The sequence below is a fragment of the Arvicanthis niloticus genome, chromosome 16 (genome assembly GCF_011762505.2).
Source record: "Arvicanthis niloticus isolate mArvNil1 chromosome 16, mArvNil1.pat.X, whole genome shotgun sequence".
Taxonomy (NCBI): domain Eukaryota; kingdom Metazoa; phylum Chordata; class Mammalia; order Rodentia; family Muridae; genus Arvicanthis; species Arvicanthis niloticus.
Window position 1 is genome coordinate 6,318,551 of NC_047673.1, and position 18,828 is coordinate 6,337,378.

At 50.7% G+C, this 18,828-nt stretch overlaps 2 protein-coding genes across 10 annotated transcripts in view; one reads left to right on the plus strand and one right to left on the minus strand.

The window, feature by feature from the left end:
• The first annotated feature begins 581 nt into the window (after nucleotides 1-581).
• On the plus strand, nucleotides 582-16,908 carry Naxd (NAD(P)HX dehydratase). Of its 5 annotated transcripts, none has more exons than XM_034520815.2 (10): nucleotides 582-706; nucleotides 5,341-5,491; nucleotides 7,531-7,576; nucleotides 8,077-8,165; nucleotides 9,357-9,465; nucleotides 12,837-12,887; nucleotides 12,973-13,077; nucleotides 14,019-14,139; nucleotides 15,445-15,565; nucleotides 16,490-16,908. In XM_034520815.2, the coding sequence occupies exons 1-10, from the start codon at nucleotides 667-669 to the stop codon at nucleotides 16,638-16,640; spliced, it is 984 nt and encodes a 327-aa protein (XP_034376706.1). In that variant the 5' UTR covers nucleotides 582-666; the 3' UTR covers nucleotides 16,641-16,908. The 5 variants fall into 5 exon arrangements, with proteins under 5 accessions (XP_034376706.1, XP_034376707.1, XP_034376705.1 ...); XM_034520814.2 differs by having other exon boundaries at nucleotides 652-820; XM_076913799.1 differs by lacking the exon at nucleotides 582-706 and adding an exon at nucleotides 2,076-2,099.
• An 881-nt stretch (nucleotides 16,909-17,789) lies between these two features.
• The window catches only part of Cars2 (cysteinyl-tRNA synthetase 2, mitochondrial), a 33,838-nt gene continuing 32,799 nt past the window's right edge, over nucleotides 17,790-18,828 (minus strand). For all 5 annotated transcript variants that reach the window (XM_076913801.1, XM_076913802.1, XM_034520919.2 and 2 more), the window contains 2 exons: nucleotides 18,277-18,483; nucleotides 17,790-17,973 (listed from right to left, as the gene is read on the minus strand). In XM_076913801.1, coding sequence (XP_076769916.1) covers nucleotides 17,902-17,973; nucleotides 18,277-18,483 — 279 coding nt within the window. In that variant the 3' untranslated portion in view covers nucleotides 17,790-17,901. The remainder of the gene's footprint in view (nucleotides 17,974-18,276; nucleotides 18,484-18,828) is intronic.

Sequence of the window (18,828 nt, forward strand, 5' to 3'; positions counted from 1 at the left end):
ACAACCTAGGCAGCTATTGTCATCACCCAGGCTTCCATACGGGGGTACAAGTGGAAGTATCAAAGGCAGGCAGCCACAAGAGACGTGGGTATGAAAGAGCTAAGTCAGGATGCTTTCCGATTTGGGGGCTTAAGCTGATGTGACCATGAGTTTACCTATCTTCTATTGAGATGACAAAGGCCTCGAGGAGCTGGGGCCAGAAAATGGTTTGAGAGATGATGCTAGGCTAAGTAAGGCCTTGTAGACTTAGCTGTGGGACTCACCAGGGACAAGGACATCACCTATTTGGGGAGCACAGCTACAAGCAGGCTGCCAAGGAAACGGACCTCCAAGTGAATCGTGTCCCATAACGTCCACGGACAAAACACTACAGAATAAAAAGGAAACAGGAATCTAAACCTCCAGGGTTCTTCAGTGAGCAGGCTACAACGATACTTAATCTGGGGCCAGGCCGGATTGGATGTTTTGCTGGTCAGTCGTCTGAGCAGCAAGCGGAAGATAATTGGTGGACACTGACCCCGGGGGTGGAACTAATCCTCTGGAGTCAGGAGTACGCTTCCGGCGGTGCCGGAAGCTGGGGCCGCCGGGCGGAGCCCAGAAGACCAATGGCGGTGGCGCGGCGGCCGCGCGGGGGCAGCTGGGAACCCGGAAGTCCGCTGGACTGCCATGGGCGTCCGCTGTGTGGCAATCCGCGCCTGCGGGCGAGGTAAGATCGATACCGCCGTCCCGCGAATGGCGGTTCGCGCGTGTAGGGTTGCGGCGGCCGTGGTGGCGCTGCTCTCCGCCGCGATCGCGCTCCAATGGTCGCCGCTGCACGCAGGTACCGGCTGGGGTCGCCTCTGCCTGGCGCTTGCGCGTCCAGCGCCGGGAAGCCGGTGGGACCGGTCTGCGTGAGGACTAGGCTGCCCCGCTCTCGCGAATTAAAGGGAGCCTGGGCTAGAGATGCCGGATATGTGGGCCGTTTCACGAGCTGGATCGCGTACACACACTGGCTTGACTTGCCAGTGTCTGTGCTGGAGACGGGCTGCCCTAGCTCTGAAAGCCCTGGAGAGGTGGTGCCTCCAAGTCCGTACTGTCTGTCACACCCATAACTTTATTTAGAGACTTTTTTCTCTTCGTAATTGTCTTACATTTCCAGACATTCTGATTAGTAACGTTTTTTTTTTTCTTTCATTACTAGATTGACTTGCTAAATTTCTGCTAAAGACCTGGTAGAGTTCTGGGCTTTAGACCTTAAAACTGTCTGTGTTTATGCTGAATCTCTTTTACTATAAGGATCGCCGTCATTTGCTCCGGCTTAGAATTCACATTAACTTAAAGAACTTGGGGCACAGAAGCCATGGTTGTCTTCCTCAGCTACGGTTTCTTTAAAGCCAACAAAATGCAAACAGGCTCTACCTGCTTTTCCAGACTCTGGATTGTCTTGGCTACAGAGTCACTTATGTAAATAGTATTTACATTTTAAGTAGCCTCTTAATACTTTAGGGGATCAATCCACTACCAGTGGCAGTAAGCCAACCAAAACTTGATCCAGTGTAAAGTGTTGGGAAATCTAATCGACTTTCCTCAAGCCTTTTACTAAAAAAGCTCTCTGTCTTCCTGTAAAGTGCCTGACCCCTCAGTGCATTCAGGTTATCCTAATGGCATCCCATTGTGGAACAGATTTATAGTCACGGGACAGAGAGCAACATACCATTCAGTGACAGCAGAGCAGGCTAATGCGTTTTAGTCTCAGGTGCCATCTTGTATTCTTAGCATGTCCTACTTTCGGGGTGTAGACGTCTAGTTTGCTGCCTTTTGCTGTGGTAATCACTATGACCAGAAACAACTTGTGGAGAAAAGCTTTATATCAACTTCTGTTTCCAGGATGCAGCCATCTTGAAGGGAAGTCAGGCAGGAGCTGAAGCAGAGACCATGGAGGAGCTCTGTTTACTGGCTTACTTAGCCTGCTTTCTTCTGTCACCCAATACCACCTGCCCAGGAGTGGCACTGCTTACAGTCAGATCCCACATCAATCAAAATTCAAGACAGTTCCCCACAGACATACTACAGGCTAAACTGATCTATGTTGTCCTTCAGTTGAGACTCCCTCTTCCCAGGTGACTCTTGGTTGTGTCAAGTTGACATAAAAACTAGCCATAACGAGGGGCTGTTAACTTGGTGATATTAATTGGGAAGTTTGCATATTACAACAATGTTGGGCCACAGACAAGTTGAAACAAGTAAATATTAAACTCCCTAAAATACCCCTTGTCTTATAACATTCCGTCCTTCCACAACTGAAGTGTTCTCAGAGCGTAGGAGCATTGTGTGGTAGATGCACCTGCTTCAGAGGACTGGGGAAAGTCAGGCGAGGGCGGGGACCGTGCTGGTTGGTGGTTTGGATTTTATGTGGCATAACTTCATGACAGTTTTTTTTTTTTTTAATCCCCCTCAAATGATTTTAGAGACCATTTGAGAAAGATTTTACTCTTTTGGTTAGTCAGGTGAATCACTGGTTAAAGAACACATTATTTTGCCCTCAGGTAGCAGCATTTTTGTAACCTGGTGCAATGGAACACATCTTGGTGAGCACTCAGGCAGGAAGCACAGCCAGGAGATAAAGACTGGAGACAAGTCCGTGACTCCCACAGGAGAAGGACACAGCTGCAGTTAGTCCCAGAGCAGCGCCCTCCTGCGTTCCACTTTGGGGAGGGGATTTTCCTGTTCCCAGAATGTGTTTTAGGGGCTGGCACATCCTAGTTTAAGCTGTACTTTTCTAAGCATGCTCAGTTTTAGGGTATTCAGGAAGGAAGGATGCTAGACATGTTTCTGGGCTGCTTAGCAAAAAGTAAGAGGGCCCATTCTCAGAGGCTGAAGATGATAGAAGCAAACCCTTCTTGCTGTGCTCAGTTTGGGGTCATGAATATGGAAACATGGCGGACATAAGTATTTCTAGGCATACTCAATGAGTCATTATTTTAGTTGTCCAAAAGAATGGTCATAACGACTTTGTGACCCCCGCTGCCTCTACAAGTTTCTCCTGGTATTAGCTCAAACAGAAGGAGCGACTCTAAAAGCACAAAGATGGAAGAGTTTGTCCCGAAGGTGCGAGATTCGATTAGCAGCTGATTGTGGCATGTTAACACCTCTGGAGCCTGTCTCCTCATCTGTACATAGGTGGAATTAGCTGTTAGTGGTCAGTATGATCTTAAGCATTCAGCTGATGCATCTGTTCCTCATCCACAAAGACTGAGACAACATGCGTTTGCCCTGAGTGATGGGAGGGGCCTGCCGGAGGGAGGCGTTGATTACAGGTGTGGACAGGTGTCAGATGGGTGAGTAGATGCTCAGTGGAGGGCAGGTGTTTGCTCAGGGACAGCAACAAACTATCTTCCCAGCTGTCTCTCCCACTGCAGTGGACATTGAGTCCTATGCAGGTGGCATACTTATGCTAAATGTTTTCATTCAAGTGTATCCTGGGAGATCCAGGAGAGGGCTTGTGCTGTCAGGGCCTCTGTGGTGAAGACAGGCCAGTCTGGGAGTGCAGGTGGCTTGTAGGGTGCTGAGGAGAGGCGAGAGCAAGCAGCTCAGTCTGGGTGGGAGGGAACACAAAGGGACAGAAGGTGGCTCTTGATGACAGGCTCCTGGGACAGAGGCCAGAAGCTTCCTTGTCAGGCCTGGTGAGGGTCTTTCTCTGCCAGAGGTTCCCTGTGGACCAGATCACGATTTTACATTGTGTGGGCTTTGGAGTTGATGAAAAGTGGCTGAGGGGGTGGTGAACAGCACTGTCTTCACATCTGGGGTTGTGCGTGTACTTGGCGAGATCAGGGAGATCCAGTCCTTAAAGCACATGCCACATAAGCATGAAGACTATGGGAGTCAGGCATGTGGTGTGTGTTCGTAGTCCCAGTGCTGGGAGGGGCCACAAGACCCGTGGGACTCATTGGCCAACCAATTGAGCATAATCAACAGGACCTAGGTCCTAATGAGAGACCCTGGCTCAAAGTAAGGTGGACCTGAGCGATGGCTCAGTCCATAAAGTGACTGCTGCTCAGGGTGGGGACTGTGGTGCTGGGAAGCACAGACAGGAGGGCCTGGTACTCACTCTGCATCCAGTTAAGCCAAAACAAACAGCCCTGGGCTCAATGAAAGATCCTGGCTCAAAGAGTAAGGTGCGGAGTGACTGAGGAAAACACCCAACGTTGACCTGACGCCTCCATACAAACACAGGTTCACATTGTGCACTCATTCCATCCCTCCATACACACACAGTTCACATGTGCACACTCACTACATTCCTCATACACAGGTTCATATGTGCGCTCATTACATCCCTCCATATACAGTTTACGTGTGCGCACTCATTCCATCCCTCCATACACACACAGATTCACATGTGCACACTCATTATATTCTTCACACACACACATGTTCACATGTGCACACTCCCCTCCTCTACACACACACCAAGGGAAAAAACAAGGTAGGCGGCTCCTGAAGAACAGTTCCAGGGCTGACCTTTGCCCTTCGTGTGCACACACCACCCACACCGCCATGCAGTATAGTGGGACAGTTTATTGAGTAGTCAGGCTGGGAGAGTCTGAAATGACTCCTCCAACGAGCCGAGGGAGCTTTGTCCTGAGCGGGTGCTTCATTTGGGAAATAGTGTTTGTTTTCAGGAACCTTTCCGTTCTATAGACTGTGTAGATGGTGCATACGGACAGGAGCTCTCAGACTCTAGAGAATATATGCTTCGGGTTCTTTGCCTACAGCTGAGCTGTTGTAGATACACAGACAAAGCACAAAGACGTCCACGGGAAGCTTTTCAAGAAAGGCCAATTAAAATGGAGGTAATTAAACACAACTCACGTGGTGCAGTTGCTCCACAGTGTCCCCTTGCATCTGAGTTAAGATGTGCTGTGTTAGAGCATTCACGGTTATTGTTTAATTAGTGTCTGAGTGGGGGAAAGCAGTTGGGGATAACAGCATGGCTCTGCCAGTCTTCTGACTAAGCGGAAGGTTGCAAACGGGAGCTTGTTCTTCCAGGAAAGATTGGCGTTGAAATGAAAGAGAATGTGTTCAATAATCTCCAGTGTTAGGTTGATAAAACTTGTGGAAGATGCAGTCGGTCTTCACACACACACACACACACACACACACACACACACACACACACACACACTGTCTGGCACATCACAGAAAGCTTGGGGGACAGTACTCTGCTATTAACCTGTCAGTTCTGACCATCACTTCCCCAAGAACTAAGAGAGAAACTTCTGGTACACTCAAGAGTTGATACAGTCAGCTTTGGGAAGCGTGTTGGATGGTCTCTAATGACTTCATTTTCCTGTTTTGCAGTTTTACAAAGAGCATTGTCCCTCCATACAGCACACACGACAGAGGACATGGAAAACCTTTTTCAGTTGGTGAGAAACACTGTGCCTGCTCTGACGTCGAAGAAACACAAGGGGCAAGATGGAAGGATAGGCATAGTCGGAGGCTGTCAAGAGTGAGTGCTGCCTGTAAGACTGCGTTTACAGGCCTTCCCTCCTGCCTGTCCGTCTACATCTGCCTTCCTCTGCACCACCTTTCCCCATCCATCTGTCCGTTTGTCCGTCCACCCATGTGCAGTGATCGTTTCCAAATGCGGTCTGATAGGATGCAAGGTACTTCTCACTGATTACCTTTCTGACCAAGATTAAGGCTGAGGTGCTCAGACGGCTCGCCCACCCGTGAGTGGTGGTGTTGCTGGTGGTGTGCTTTAGGTCCTCTCACCCCAGCGGTGTGTCCATGTGCTGTGTGGAGGGTGGGCTTCGAGCTCCTGCGGGCCTGGGCAGCCTTTCTTACGGGTTTTTGCACATGTTAATTTCATGGCTTCGAGCTGTGCCGCTATAGTTATAAGGAGAGTGAGCACTCGGCAGGCCCCAGCGTGCTGTGCGGGCCTCAGCAGGCCCCAGCGTGCTGTGCGGGTGGAAGGGGTTTCTAAGTCGTGTATGGCGTTCTGTAGTCTGTTTTGTTGAGACCCATTTTATCTTCTCTTTTTGTTTATAATTTGTGGCTATGTTTACTATGTAAGGATCTGTCACCTGTCCTTGTCTGTGAGTCCTTCTGCCTCTGGCCTCAGTTCTTCCCTGGTTCTTGTTTGAGAACCTGCTTACTTTCTGCCTATGCTTTCATCACACCTCTGCAAATACATAGCCACGTTATTTTTCTTGAGATAATTCCCCGCCAAGCTAGCCTCAAACCTGGAATCCTCCTGTCTCATCCTCCCAAATGCTGGGCTCACTAGTGCGCCCTAGTTGGCCCTGCTGCTCACTGTTTACCTTACCCCATGCTTCCTTTTCCTTTCTTAGCTTTTCTTTGGATTAATTTGAAATGTCTTTCCACTTGGAAATTCAGCCAACTGTCACCTTTTCCATGCGCCACCGTGCTTCACAGGTTGTGAAGCAGCTGTTGAGAGCTTTGGTGACAGAGCCACCATGTGGTTCCAGCTGAACTGTTAGCTGGTAAAGCTAGTTGCATATGTTGTAGGTTGTGTTTGTTCTCCTGCTTCCCTGGTAGCAAGTGAGCCTCCTGCAGGTTCCTGATGCACTCTGGTAGTGGCTGGCCAGCTGTGGGCTTCAGGGGCAGCAGCTGTGGGAATCTGGAGCCCATGTCTTCTGTGCCCCAGTTTGTTGGCATTTTAAGTCCTGTCCAATTACGCTTACTTTATACTCACCCGAATCACCTGCTCTAGAAGCCTGCCATTTTGCCAGCCTAGATCTCAGTGTGTGGTTTTTGGTGTGTCCCATCATTGTGGTTAATACTCCCCTCATCTGTTGGCAGTTGTTACACCTCAGCTGCCTTTCCACCCCAGTGGCTTCCATGTGCTGGCGACTGTGAGCTCCCGTGGCCTGAGTAGCCTCTCTCTGCTCCACAGTGTCTTGTCATGAAGCACATCCCTGTGCGGAAGTGAGAGTGTGGGCGGGGCCTGTGTGGTCCCTTCTCTGGTGATTTGGACACACTTTGGTGACACTGCTGTGGAAGAGCAGGTCACATGTGGAGAGCAGCCTTGGGTTCTGTGTCCTTAGCATCTGTCCCTGGTTTGTTTCACTAGGGGAGAGGACATACCACACAGCAGGGTGCGGTGGCTAGTGTGGCCAGTGGCCATTTTGGCTTCTGCTCATGTCACTCAGAGAAGGCAGCGTTCCTGCTCTGAGGACCTGGTGTTGCTGACTGCCTCAATGGTTGGCATCTCCACCTTCTCCCTGACAGAAGCCTGTACCCAGCTAGCTCTTCTCTGAACCTGGTATGGATACCTCAGTTACACAAGCCAGTGTTGAGAATCGATCACAGACCTCATGTGACACCTCTAATTCTGCTCATGTGTGAACGTTTACTGAGTTATCTCCTCCATGTTGAGCTTGTGTTTTGAGCTAGAGTCTCTATCATAACTTGTTGATGACTCATATATGTTAACATATAGTTCTTATCTGCTTGTATTGGTAACATATTACTGGCAACTGTGTTTGCTTCGCTAAGGTTCTGACTGCAGTGTCTCCATCTTAGGTACACAGGAGCACCATATTTTGCAGGAATCTCAGCTCTGAAAGTGGTAGGTTTACCTCCGAGTCTCTCACTGGGATTTCTCTGGTTAAAAGTTGGATTGTTTAGGGACTTGGGGAATTGGCTTTGTGTGTAAGAACACGTGAAACATAGGCGTGAGGGTCTGAGTTCACATGTAAGAACATGTGAAACATAGGCCTGAGGGTCTGAGTTCACATCCTGCCTCCTACCAAAAATGTGGCCACTGGCCCAGCTCCAGGCTCAGTGAGAGACCCTGTCTTGAGAATAAAGCAGAGAATGAGGAAGCAGCATACCTGATGCCTCCTCTTGCCTCTGGGTGTACACACCTAAATGTGTGTATATACCATACATGTACATAACATATCATCATACACAAGCATGTGCCATTTCCCTATGATGTTACTCAATTTCTATCGTAAAACATTTGCCCTAGTTATATATGAACAATTCAACTCGTGTGTGTGTGTGTGTGTGTGTGTGTGTTCCTGTTGAACATGGCCTTCTCTGAGCCTACCTCTCACTTATCAGGGTGCAGATTTGACCCACGTCTTCTGTGCCAGAGAAGCCGCGCCAGTGATCAAGTCCTACAGCCCAGAGCTGATCGTCCACCCAGTCCTGTGAGTGTACTGAATGGGAGACTCCCTGCGGCAGCCCTGTCACACTCCTGTGGCTGCCAGGCTACGTGGCGCACACCTGTCACCCCAGCCTCATAGGGCTCAGCCAGAGGCTTGCAAACTGGAGGCCAGCCTGGACAACTAACAACCCTATCTCAAAAGAAACTTGTAAAGGTTTAGGATGTGGCTCAGGAAGTGGAGGTTTGCTCCCCAGCACCACAGACAAAAGAAAGCCATAATGAGGCCACTGCTTGGCATCGGCGTAAGACAGTGAGGCTAGAGAGGCCTAGGGCTCGAGGAGCAGCGGATGCTGTGCTGTGTGTGGGAACTCAGTCTCAGCATCATTTGGGGCCTGCGTGGGCAGGGTTACCTGAGGCACATGCTCGCAATTCTTGGGTTCTGTAGGGTTCAGTGGGTAGCTCTGAGCCGAGCAGTGTGTGTTCCAGGGGCCCCTCAGAGTTCATTGATGACAGGGTCCACATGTCTCCCTGTCAGTGCCACCAAGCACTGAGATGCCCTGAGGGAGCTCAGGGCCATGTTCTTTTTTGTCCCACTTTAACCACAATAAAGTGGGCTGGAGAAGTGACTCAGCAGCTGAGACACTGGCTGCTCTTACAGTGGAGCTAGGTTCTATTCCAAGCATCCACACGGCAGCTCACACCATCTATAACTCTAGCTTCAGGGGATTTGATGCCCTCTTCTGACCTCTGCGGGTACTAGGTACACATGTAGTATGCAGACATACATGCGGGGAAAAAAAATACTTAATGAAGTAATGCAGTCTTAAAAAGCTAAGGCAAAAGTAAACCACCACATGGAGAAGACCAAGGAGATGCCAATGTCAGATGCATCCTGGGGCAGGGGAAGGACGGGGTCGTGGGACAGTTGCTCAGCCAACAGTCTGCACTTGAGTCACTAGTGCTGAGCCAGCCCTAACTTCTTGTGGTATTCTGGAATGTGAGTGTGTGGGATGTTCACATGAACACTGGCTAGGGAAAGGGGCCGTGGAAATGTCTGTACTAGTGTATTCACTATACACCTAAATTATTTTCGCAATAAGATGGTTTAGAGCTGAGATGTAGGGCACTTCCCTACATGTTCAGGGTCCTGGTTCAGTTCCCAACACATACAATATGGTTTCAGATAAACAAACAAAAGCCTGGAGAAAACCATTCTGTCTTTTTCTTTTGTTAGTGACAGTTCTAATGCTGTTGAGGAGGTGGAGAAATGGCTCCCCAGGCTGCATGCCCTTGTCGTGGGTCCTGGCCTAGGTAGGGACGACATTCTTCTCAACAATGTCAGGGTAAGTGGTGTCCTGCTAAGCACTGTCCCTCAGATACAGCATTGGGTGCAGGCATTTCTTTAGTTCTTCAGGCCCAGTGCATGCTGTTGTCAGTCTTTGGAAGTGGATGGAGATGGGCTGCAGGGTGGAGGGGAGGGGAGGTCACCAGGGGTGATGAGGGGCTTCCCGAACGGGGCAGACTAAATGAGTCTCTTTCCTCTGAGGATTTCTCATGAGCAGCCGCAGAGAGCAGAGGTTGCATGAGATTTCCCGCCTGGTTTCACGGAAGTCAGTAAGCCTGAGTTTGGATAGACTTGCAACAGGTCTGTGTCCCTTTAGTGTGACCCTGTTTGCCAGGGCTCCTGGTGGCCTCTGCGTTTGTCAGTTTCACGAGAGGAACACATTCTGTGCTGTTGTGACCGGGCAGCATGTTGTCACATCTGTAGTTCATATTGCAGTGTCAGGCGTCTCCTCCTTCCCGAATCCGTCAGCATCCTGGTGGAATCCAGTGTCCTAAGTGACTGGTCTGGGTCTGGCTCCAGTGGAGCCTCTACTTTCCCCAGTCTTAGGGTCAGTCTCTTGATTTGCAGAAGAGGCTGGGTCTGTGGGAGCTGACCCTGTAGACCAGCGGTTCTTCACCTCCTAATGCTGCACCCTTTAATACAGCTCCCCAGGACTGCTGCATTCACAGTAAGCCTCTGGTTCACAAGCTGGTTTAGACCTAAGTTACCTAGAACATTCTGTACACCATGTTTTTTCTGCATCTTGCTCTGCGGATCGTAGAGACACTTGCCTGGGGTAGGTGTGTATCTCTTACTTCTAAACACCTTTTAATAGCTATCTCAGAACTGTGTACTTACTGTTAGGCTGTGTCTTCAAGTGATGTCTTATGTTCACACACATACCTTCTTCACAGGGCCCTGCTCCTGGGTGCTGTGGCTCATCCCTCCCTCTGAGAGAAGCATGGCCGCTGTGGCTGTGGCAAGCCTTTCAGTGTCTAAGGGTTAGCTTTGGTCTGAGAGAAGCATGGCCGCTGTGGCTGTGGCAAGCCTCCCAGTGTCTAGGGGGTAGCTTTGGTCTGAGAGAAGCATGGCCGCTGTGGCTGTGACAAGCCTTCCAGTGTCTAAGGGGTAGCTTTGGTCTGAGAGAAGCATGGCCGCTGTGGCTGTGGCAAGCCTCCCAGTAGCTTTGGCTGCTACTCTGCTGTATCAGGGAAACTAGAAGAGACCCTGGTGTCATGTTGCCAAAGACCACAAAATCAGAAGTGACCTCAGATCTGATTGCAGCACCCTGTGGGTTAACAGTAAAGCCAGAGTCACAGCAAGCAGGCAGACATTTGTTAAGGAAGGAAATGGGCTTCTCTGAGGTTCATGTGTCCAGACCCTGCTTAGGGGACTTTTGAACTTGGGCTAGTGCCAGACATGATGTATGTTCTTACTCAGGCACATTTCTTAGCGTGCTCACAGTTTTATGTCAACTTGACACAGCTAGAGTTGTCAGAGAAGAGGGAGCGTGAATTGAGAAAATGCCCCCAAATGATCGGCTGTAGGCAGGCCTGTAAGCATTTTCCTAGTTAGTGATTGATGGGGTAGGGCCGAGACATTGTGCGTGGTCCTGGGTTCTACAGGAAAGCAGGCTGAGCAAGCTATGAGCAGCAAGCCAGTAAGCAGCACCCTTCATGGCCTCTGCATCAGCTCCTGCCTCCAGGTTCCTGCCCTGTGTGAGTTTCTGCCTTGACTTCCTTTAGTGGGGAGCTGTGATGTAGTCTAAGCCAGATGAACCCTTTCCTCCCCAAGTTGTTTTTGGTCACAGTGTTTCCTCCTGGCAGCCATCTCCCCCATCTCCCTGACCAGGACACTTGGGAAACAAGGACTACGCGTGTCGGGCTCCAGATACAGTTATGATATCTCCTCTTGTTTTCTTGTCCATCACTGTTTTCTTTTAATATTAAAAATGTATTGTGTGCACATGCTGCCTGTGTGGATGTGCACATCACAGCATGTGGATGAAGGTCAGAGGTCAACTTGCAGGAATCAGTCCTGGTGGGCAGCAGGCGCCTTCAACCTGACCACTTTCCTAGCTCGTCTGATTGCCGTGTGGTCTTCTCGTAGCACATTGGCTGGTAAATAATTAACAACTATGATGATTGCACGTGTATCAGTAAATAATTAACAACTATGATGATTACACGTGTATCAGTAAATAATTAACAACTATGATGATTACATGTGTATCAGTAAATAATTAACAACTATGGTGATTGCACATGTATCAGTAAATAACAACTATGATGATTGCACGTGTATCAATAATTAACTATGATGACCAGTGTGAACCGGTACTTTAAAACAGGAAACCTCTGAAGCTTTCAGTATAGGATGGAGGTAGAGTTCTATCGGGAAAATGGCCCACTATTTAAAAGCATGTAAATGAAACGGTAAGGAAACCGGATAACCGACGATTTGGAGAATTCCTAAACCTTGAGCCTTCAGGTGCTGAAGTGTAACAGGAGCTGGGTGTTTGGCAGTGGTGGATGCCAGCCTTCGGGGGCAGGCGCAGGAGCCACATGCTGGGTCTGCCCGACGTTAGATGTTACAGAATCGCCTACACTGTTTAGTTTGCTTGCCCGTGACCTGTCACCGGGAAGGAAGCACTGTGAAGGAAGCACTGTCTGCTCTTTTGCTCCTCTTGAGGGGATGTAGTTGTTCTGAAGGAGGCTCCCTGCCGGCTTTACAGCAGACAGGGAGACGATCAGTGTGGTAAGAATGGAACTCAGGTCAGCCCAATTTTGGTAACTGGTGCTGGGCCAAGACTCTTAGAGCCTGAGCCAGGCTTTAACAATATTTAAGCACAATTCTAGGAGACAGAATTCGGACAACTCAGTCCTGATGCACAACAATTAAGACATGCTTACACTGAGATTCTTACAAAGTGCATCTGGCTTCTTTCACGAGAACAGGTACTGTGGAGTCAGAGATGGTGCCCAAGCTTTAGGGTCTGTGGAGACTGAGGTAAACATAATGCCTGTGGTGTCAGCATTGTCCTGACCCTAAGATAACACTGAAGTCACTTAGGTTGTTGTAACGCACAAGTGATGTCACGCGTAAGGATGGGTTTATAGCTTAGAAGCAATGTTCGACATCTAGGGGAAGGGTCTGGGTAAGTAAGGCATAAATCCTGGGAGACACAGGCAGAGCCTGGCTCACTCAACAGCAAAGGGTCACCAGGTTGTAACTCCATCATTCCCAGCATTCCATGAGGAACAGCTGAACACCTCGTCCCATTGAAGGTGGGTGGGCCTTGTGTTTAACTTTCCTAGCTTCTCCAGTCTTATCTGTCTGCACAGGGCCTTCCTGCCCTCTACACTGTTCAGCTTGTCTGCTTTTCTGCAGGGCATTTTGGAATCAACCAAGGCCAGAGACATCCCTGTGGTCATTGATGCGGTGAGTGTGGCCTCTCATCTCCAGTCCGTCAGCACAGGGTCTCTGAGGCCTGCCCTCCGGTGAAGGTGCCCCTTGTTCTGCACAGGACGGCCTGTGGCTGATTGCTCAGCAGCCGGCCCTCATCCATGGTTACCAGAAGGCCGTGCTCACCCCCAACCACGTGGAGTTCAGCAGACTCTGGGAAGCTGTGGTGAGTTCATGGGCCTCAGGGAAGAAGGGACAGAAGCCTCTTGCCCTGGGTGAAGTGAAGTGGGCTCAGAGTTGCCCAGCTCAGGCCACGGGCCTGTGTCTGCAGGGACACTGACTTGTGGATGCTTGCCCTGCGATCCACCATGCACGCTTCCTGTGCCTCCTGCAGCTCCTGTGTGAATTACAGTGGATGTAGTATATAGCAGGCTGGGGCCAGGCACTGCCTGCTGTGCTCACCAGCCAGGGCACTCACTGTGTGCTGCGGTGTGAGCCTGTGAGCCAGCAGCCTCTGCTCCATGTGGTGTGGGGAACAGAAGAATTCACTGAAATAATATGAGGCTTGAATCCTGACAGCGGGCATCTCAGAAGCCTGGGCTTCGTTGATGAGGCATGAATCCTGACAGCGGGCATCTCATAGGCCTGGGCTCCGTGGGGAGGGGGGAGCACTATCCTTATCCAGATGTGCACTGTGTCCACAAACCTGGACGGGGGAGCACTATCCTCATCCAGATGCGCACTGTGTCCACAAACCTGGACGGGGGAGCACTATCCTCATCCAGATGCGCACTGTGTCCACAAACCTGGACGGGGGGAGCACTATCCTCATCCAGATGTGCACTGTGTCCACAAACCTGGACGGGGGGAGCACTATCCTCATCCAGATGTGCACTGTGTTCACAAACCTGGACGGGGGGAGCACTATCCTCATCCAGATGTGCACTGTGTCCACAAACCTGGTGCAGCAGGCCTCCAGAGAACACGCTCTAGAGTAAGTCCCTTTGAGGGCCTGGTGCCTGTGATGTCCTGGCCACTCTCTACCCCCTTAGCCCTTAACCAGTGCCTGATTTCTGTGGACTCTTAATGGGCAGGGTGGGTACTCACCAGTGAGCCCTGTGTGTCCAGGAGGACTTGATTTTCTGTGACTGCTGTCCTGTGTTATAGCTCAGTAGTCCTATGGACACCAAGAATCTCAGTGAATCCACACTGAAGCTCAGCCAGGCCCTGGGGAACATCACAGTGGTCCAGAAAGGAGAACAGGACCTCATCTCCAATGGCCAGCAGGGTGAGTAGGAATTTGTGTGTCGCTCAGGCCATGGTGGCCTGAGTCTGGAAACCTCTCCTTCGTTCACATGGTGATGACATTGAACTTGGCAGCCACAGCTTTAAAGTCCTGCGTTCACTCCTAAAGGTTTGCACAGGGCTGTGGCGACCACAAGGCATGTTTTAGGCTAGCAAGTGTTGTTATGTTTTCACACACACACACACACACACACACACACACACACCCCTTCAATCATAGCCCTCAGGAAGCAGAGGCAGATGGATCTCTGTGTGAGGCCAGCCTGGTCTACATAGTGAGTTCTAGGACAGCCAGAGCTACATAGAGGGATCCTGTCTCCTAAAAACAAACAAGCAAAACAAAAAAACTCAAACCACGCAAAAAAACAAAACCCCCATTTTTGGAAGCAGGTTTGAGGCAGAGATTCTGCATGGACCTAGGCCTACCCCAGCCTGTCACCTCTCTTTTACCTGGGCACCCACACATAATAACAGTCATTTGAGTCTTTTGCTGCGTTTTGTCTTAACTGGGAAGTGAAGGAAACCTCAGAGCTGACATGAACTGGAAATGCCAGATGCCTCCCCCAGGAGCTTCCGGGGGCTGCTCAGCTGAGAGCGGAGTGGAGGCAGGAGGAGTGTGGGTGTCCCTAGTAAGGCTGCTGCTCTGCACTCTCAGAGACGGCCAGGTCATCATACTACTCAGTAGAAGTAGCTGTTAGCGAGACATAGTTGTTGAAGGGACCTGAAATTAGAGTTCTTAGAACCCCAAGGGGTGGGCTGGAGAGATGGCTCAGCAGTTAAGAGCTTTTAAGAGCACTGACTGTTCTTCCAGTGATCTGAAGTTAAATTCCCAGCAACTTCATGGTGGCTCACAACCATCTGTAATGGGGTCCGATGCTCTCTACTGGTGTGCCTAAAGACAGCGACAGTGTACTCATATACATAAAATGTTAAAAAAAAAAAAAAAATCAAAACCCCGCAGTACAGTGGTCGTGCATATGAACCCATGAATATCCACCCAGAGCCAGGACAGAATGTTCTAGGGGCACCCAGACTTTAGCAATGAGAACCAAATTCAGCACCAGGTTCTCTAGACGTTTCCCAGAGAAACCCATTTGCATGTGCACAGGTATATTGTGGCTGGCGGGGTGTCCATGTGGGGTGCCGAGGGTGCTGCTGGTGGGGCTGTGGAGGCATTGGGGGATGGCACTCAGTCTGCTTTTCCGAGTGAAGCTCCATAGGCTGAGGTGGAGTTCTTCCTTGGAACAAACAGGGAGGGTGGGCAGCTCATGGTGTCTGTTCTGTGCAGTGCTCGTGTGCAGCCAAGAAGGCAGCAGTCGCAGGTGTGGCGGGCAAGGTGATCTCCTGTCCGGCTCCCTGGGTGTCATGGTGCACTGGGCCCTCCGTGCTGGACCAGAGAAAACAAACGGGTATGGTGCACCTTTGTCTGTCCTGCCTTGATACTGTCCTTGTGTCAAATCTCTTTATCCCTGGTGAACTATCAGTGCTCCATGGGAGATGTCTGAAGCCAAGGTTCCCTGCCCACGGGAGCTTCTACACACACCCTCCCACTGGACCCAAATCTACCAGTGAAGGTGTGGCTCTGGCATTGGCTAATCCAAGCAGCCATGGTTGACTGACACCATTGTGGGGAGTTGAGCAGGGGCTTCTATAAACTGAAGGTAGAAAGCACACAGGCTGGAGGAATGGCCCTCCTGGACATTTGTCCTTACAGCCATGCGTCTCTAGGACAGGAGGATGCTAGGCTCACATGCAGTCCCCACACCTCTGACCTGTCCTACGGACCATTATGGCCACACATGCTAGGTATGGGATGTTCGGTTCCTGGGGCCCCACACAATACCACTGGTGCAGATGGGGGTTGGGGTGGGGTCTCAGGTGGCCTTGAGCTTCACTCAGACATGCAGGGCAGTGGTGTAGAGGCGGTTCTAGTTTGTCCTGTGGCACAAAATGGGAGTGTGCAGTGGAGAATCAGGTCTGCGTGCAGGCCTCAGGCATTCTACCACATTCCAGGAACACTAGTGAGCACCATTAAAGACCCCACCACCAGCCAGCACCACACACCTGGAAAACTCTTCCATCTCCAGGAATGGGACCCAGGGCCTCCTAGTGCTTCTCCGGCCTACTCTGCCACTGCGCCTTACCCTAGTCCTAGTGAGGATGTTCGGGGTGTGCCAGTGTTGAGCTGCAGTAAAGTGGCCTCCCCAGAGCCCAGCTGGCTTGAGTTTGCTTTTTGGGAGTAGAAGGTAGAAATGGGGTGAAAATCAGAGCCCAGCGCCCTTACTGTGGCCTCCAGCGGGAAAGCCCTTGATTGACTGTGCTTTCTCTTGCAGCTCCAGCCCGCTCCTGGTGGCTGCCTGGGGTGCTTGCACACTCACAAGGGAGTGTAACCATCAGGCCTTCCAGAAGTATGGACGCTCCACAACCACAACCGACATGATCACCGAGATAGGAACTGCCTTCAGCAGGCTCTTCACCACCTGAGCTGGTGCAGACTCAGGTGCCACAGACTGAGTCCTCCATCTGCCTTGGGCCCAGCAGCACTTGGTACTTGATGGATTTTAGGCTGAACTAGCTGATAGAGGATTTAGGTTGTAACCATCTATTCGGACTAACCAGAGTTGAGATGTTAACAACAACATGAATCTTGTCTTCCATGGTTTTCTTGTCTTCTCAGAAACAGCTGAGAAGAAAATGAGAATAAAATTCCTCCCAGCAGCCCAACTGGATCTGGGCTTGCTCTGAGACAGGACATTTGGAGTCTGTGGTCGTTCTCTGCTTCTCCTCCCTTCCATCAGTAGACAGGAACCCCTCAGGGCTCCTCCCTTCCATCAGTGGACAGTAACCCCTCAGGGCTCCTCCCTTCTGTCAGTGGACAGTAACCCCTCAGGGCTCCTCCCTTCCATCAGTAGACAGTAACCCCTCAGGGCTCCTCCCTTCTGTCAGTGGACAGTAACCCCTCAGGGCTCCTCCCTTCTGTCAGTGGACAGTAACCCCTCAGGGCTCCTCCCTTCCATCAGTAGACAGTAACCCCTCAGGGCTCCTCCCTTCTGTCAGTAGACAGTAACCCCTCAGGGCTCCTCCCTTCTGTCAGTAGACAGTAACCTCTCAGGGCTCCAGTCTTTGCATGGCTGGGGAGTGTAGGATTTGGTTTTTAACTGAGGCTCACAGGACGTCATGGGCATTCTTGGGCCTTATAGTTTTCTGTTCAATGACCGAGTATTAACTTAGTGAAGTTGTTCAGATTACAGTGGCCACACAGAGCAGACCTTTTAGAGGCCTGTGGGAAGAGAAGGAAACCTGGGTGCCACTGGCATTTGAGTGTGGCAGAGTGCCAAGATGCCACAGATGTGCTGGCCATGTGTTCGCTGCTGTGCACTGTGGCCATGCACGCCGCCTGCTGAGCCTCCCTCCCTGAGTGGCCTGCCAGCTGCATGCCTAGTTAGTGGGGGTCTGCTCTGTGGCTCCCCTTGTGTCTAATCCTTGGGCACAAGGGCCAGCTAACCATGTCCAGGGACATCTCCTGAACAGACTTGAACTCACTGAAGGGAATACTGAAAATGTGACTGTCATGGTACCAACCCAATTAATTGGCTAGGCTGTTTTGAATACACACCAGTGGGCAGCACAGGCTCACTTCACAGTTGGCTTAATAGCCACAATTTGGCAACTTTAATATAAAGTTTTCATCACAAAAAAAAGCAGATGCCTGGCGTGGAGGCACGCGGATGCAGCTGCCTCATCCTCAGTTCCCAGGTTTCTGGTGTTTCGTCCTTGGATCCAGCAGTTCCCAGGTGGAGGCTGCACTGCCTCTGTCCTGAAGGAGAAGGCTCTGGGTAGGTATCACATCCTCTATTCAAGGTGACAGGTCAGAAAGCAAAGCCAGAGGAGGCAGAGGGATGCCAAGGAGGGGGGGATAACACTGACAGGGCAGCTCCTGGCCCACGAGGGTTAAGTTTTGCTGTTCTTCCTGCTTACATGCCCCACAACACAGCACTCCACAGCCCTCCATATCTGCCTCAAGTGGGTCTCTCAGAGACTGAGTGACCAGCCACTGCCTGCCCCTGTGCTGTCTGTCTCCTGTGACGTTGCTATCCCCTGTATCTGCAGTATTGCTTACCTTAACATTGATGCCATGGGTGACGAGGTCCTGGCGGAGTGCGTCACATGCCTCCAGCAAGGGCTGCCTCTCCTGGAGCTGCTGTTTCCGGGCCTCCCCAGTAGCCCCAGGTGTGGCCAGCGCGTACTGGCGGACCTTCAACCTGAATCGCACTAGTTCATCTACCACACAGTGCAGGGTTACTGTGCTGCTGTCCCCTGAAACACACTGAGCCACAGACTCTGTTAAATGAGTCATAGCCCGGGAGATCACACTCGACTAGACTCTGGGCTGAGACCTGCAAGTCTTTATCAGTTTTCCTGATGCTAGCCCTTTCTGGAGATTATGTGTGGGAGGTTAGGTTAGTAGCAAGATCAGCTCAGCAAGACTTCATGCCTTGACAGCTCACTTGACATTATACGTCAATGCTGGTAATACCCACTTTGACCCTGTCCCACCTAGTCCTCAGCAACAGTTGTATAGTGTGACAAGTGTGACAGAATCTTGTCATCTCCAGGTAATCTAGCAGCCCGAGCCTTAAGCATGAATAAAGACAAACATTTTTGCCACAGC

Coding starts and splice junctions, on each gene's coding strand:
- Naxd (XM_034520814.2), top strand. CDS start 667: ATGGGCGTCCGCTGTGTGGCAATCCGCGCCTGCGGGCGAGGTAAGATC. Junction 5,492..7,530: donor ATAGTCGGAGGCTGTCAAGA/GTGAGTGCTGCC, acceptor TCTCCATCTTAG/GTACACAGGAGCACCATATT. Junction 12,888..12,972: donor TCCCTGTGGTCATTGATGCG/GTGAGTGTGGCC, acceptor TGTTCTGCACAG/GACGGCCTGTGGCTGATTGC.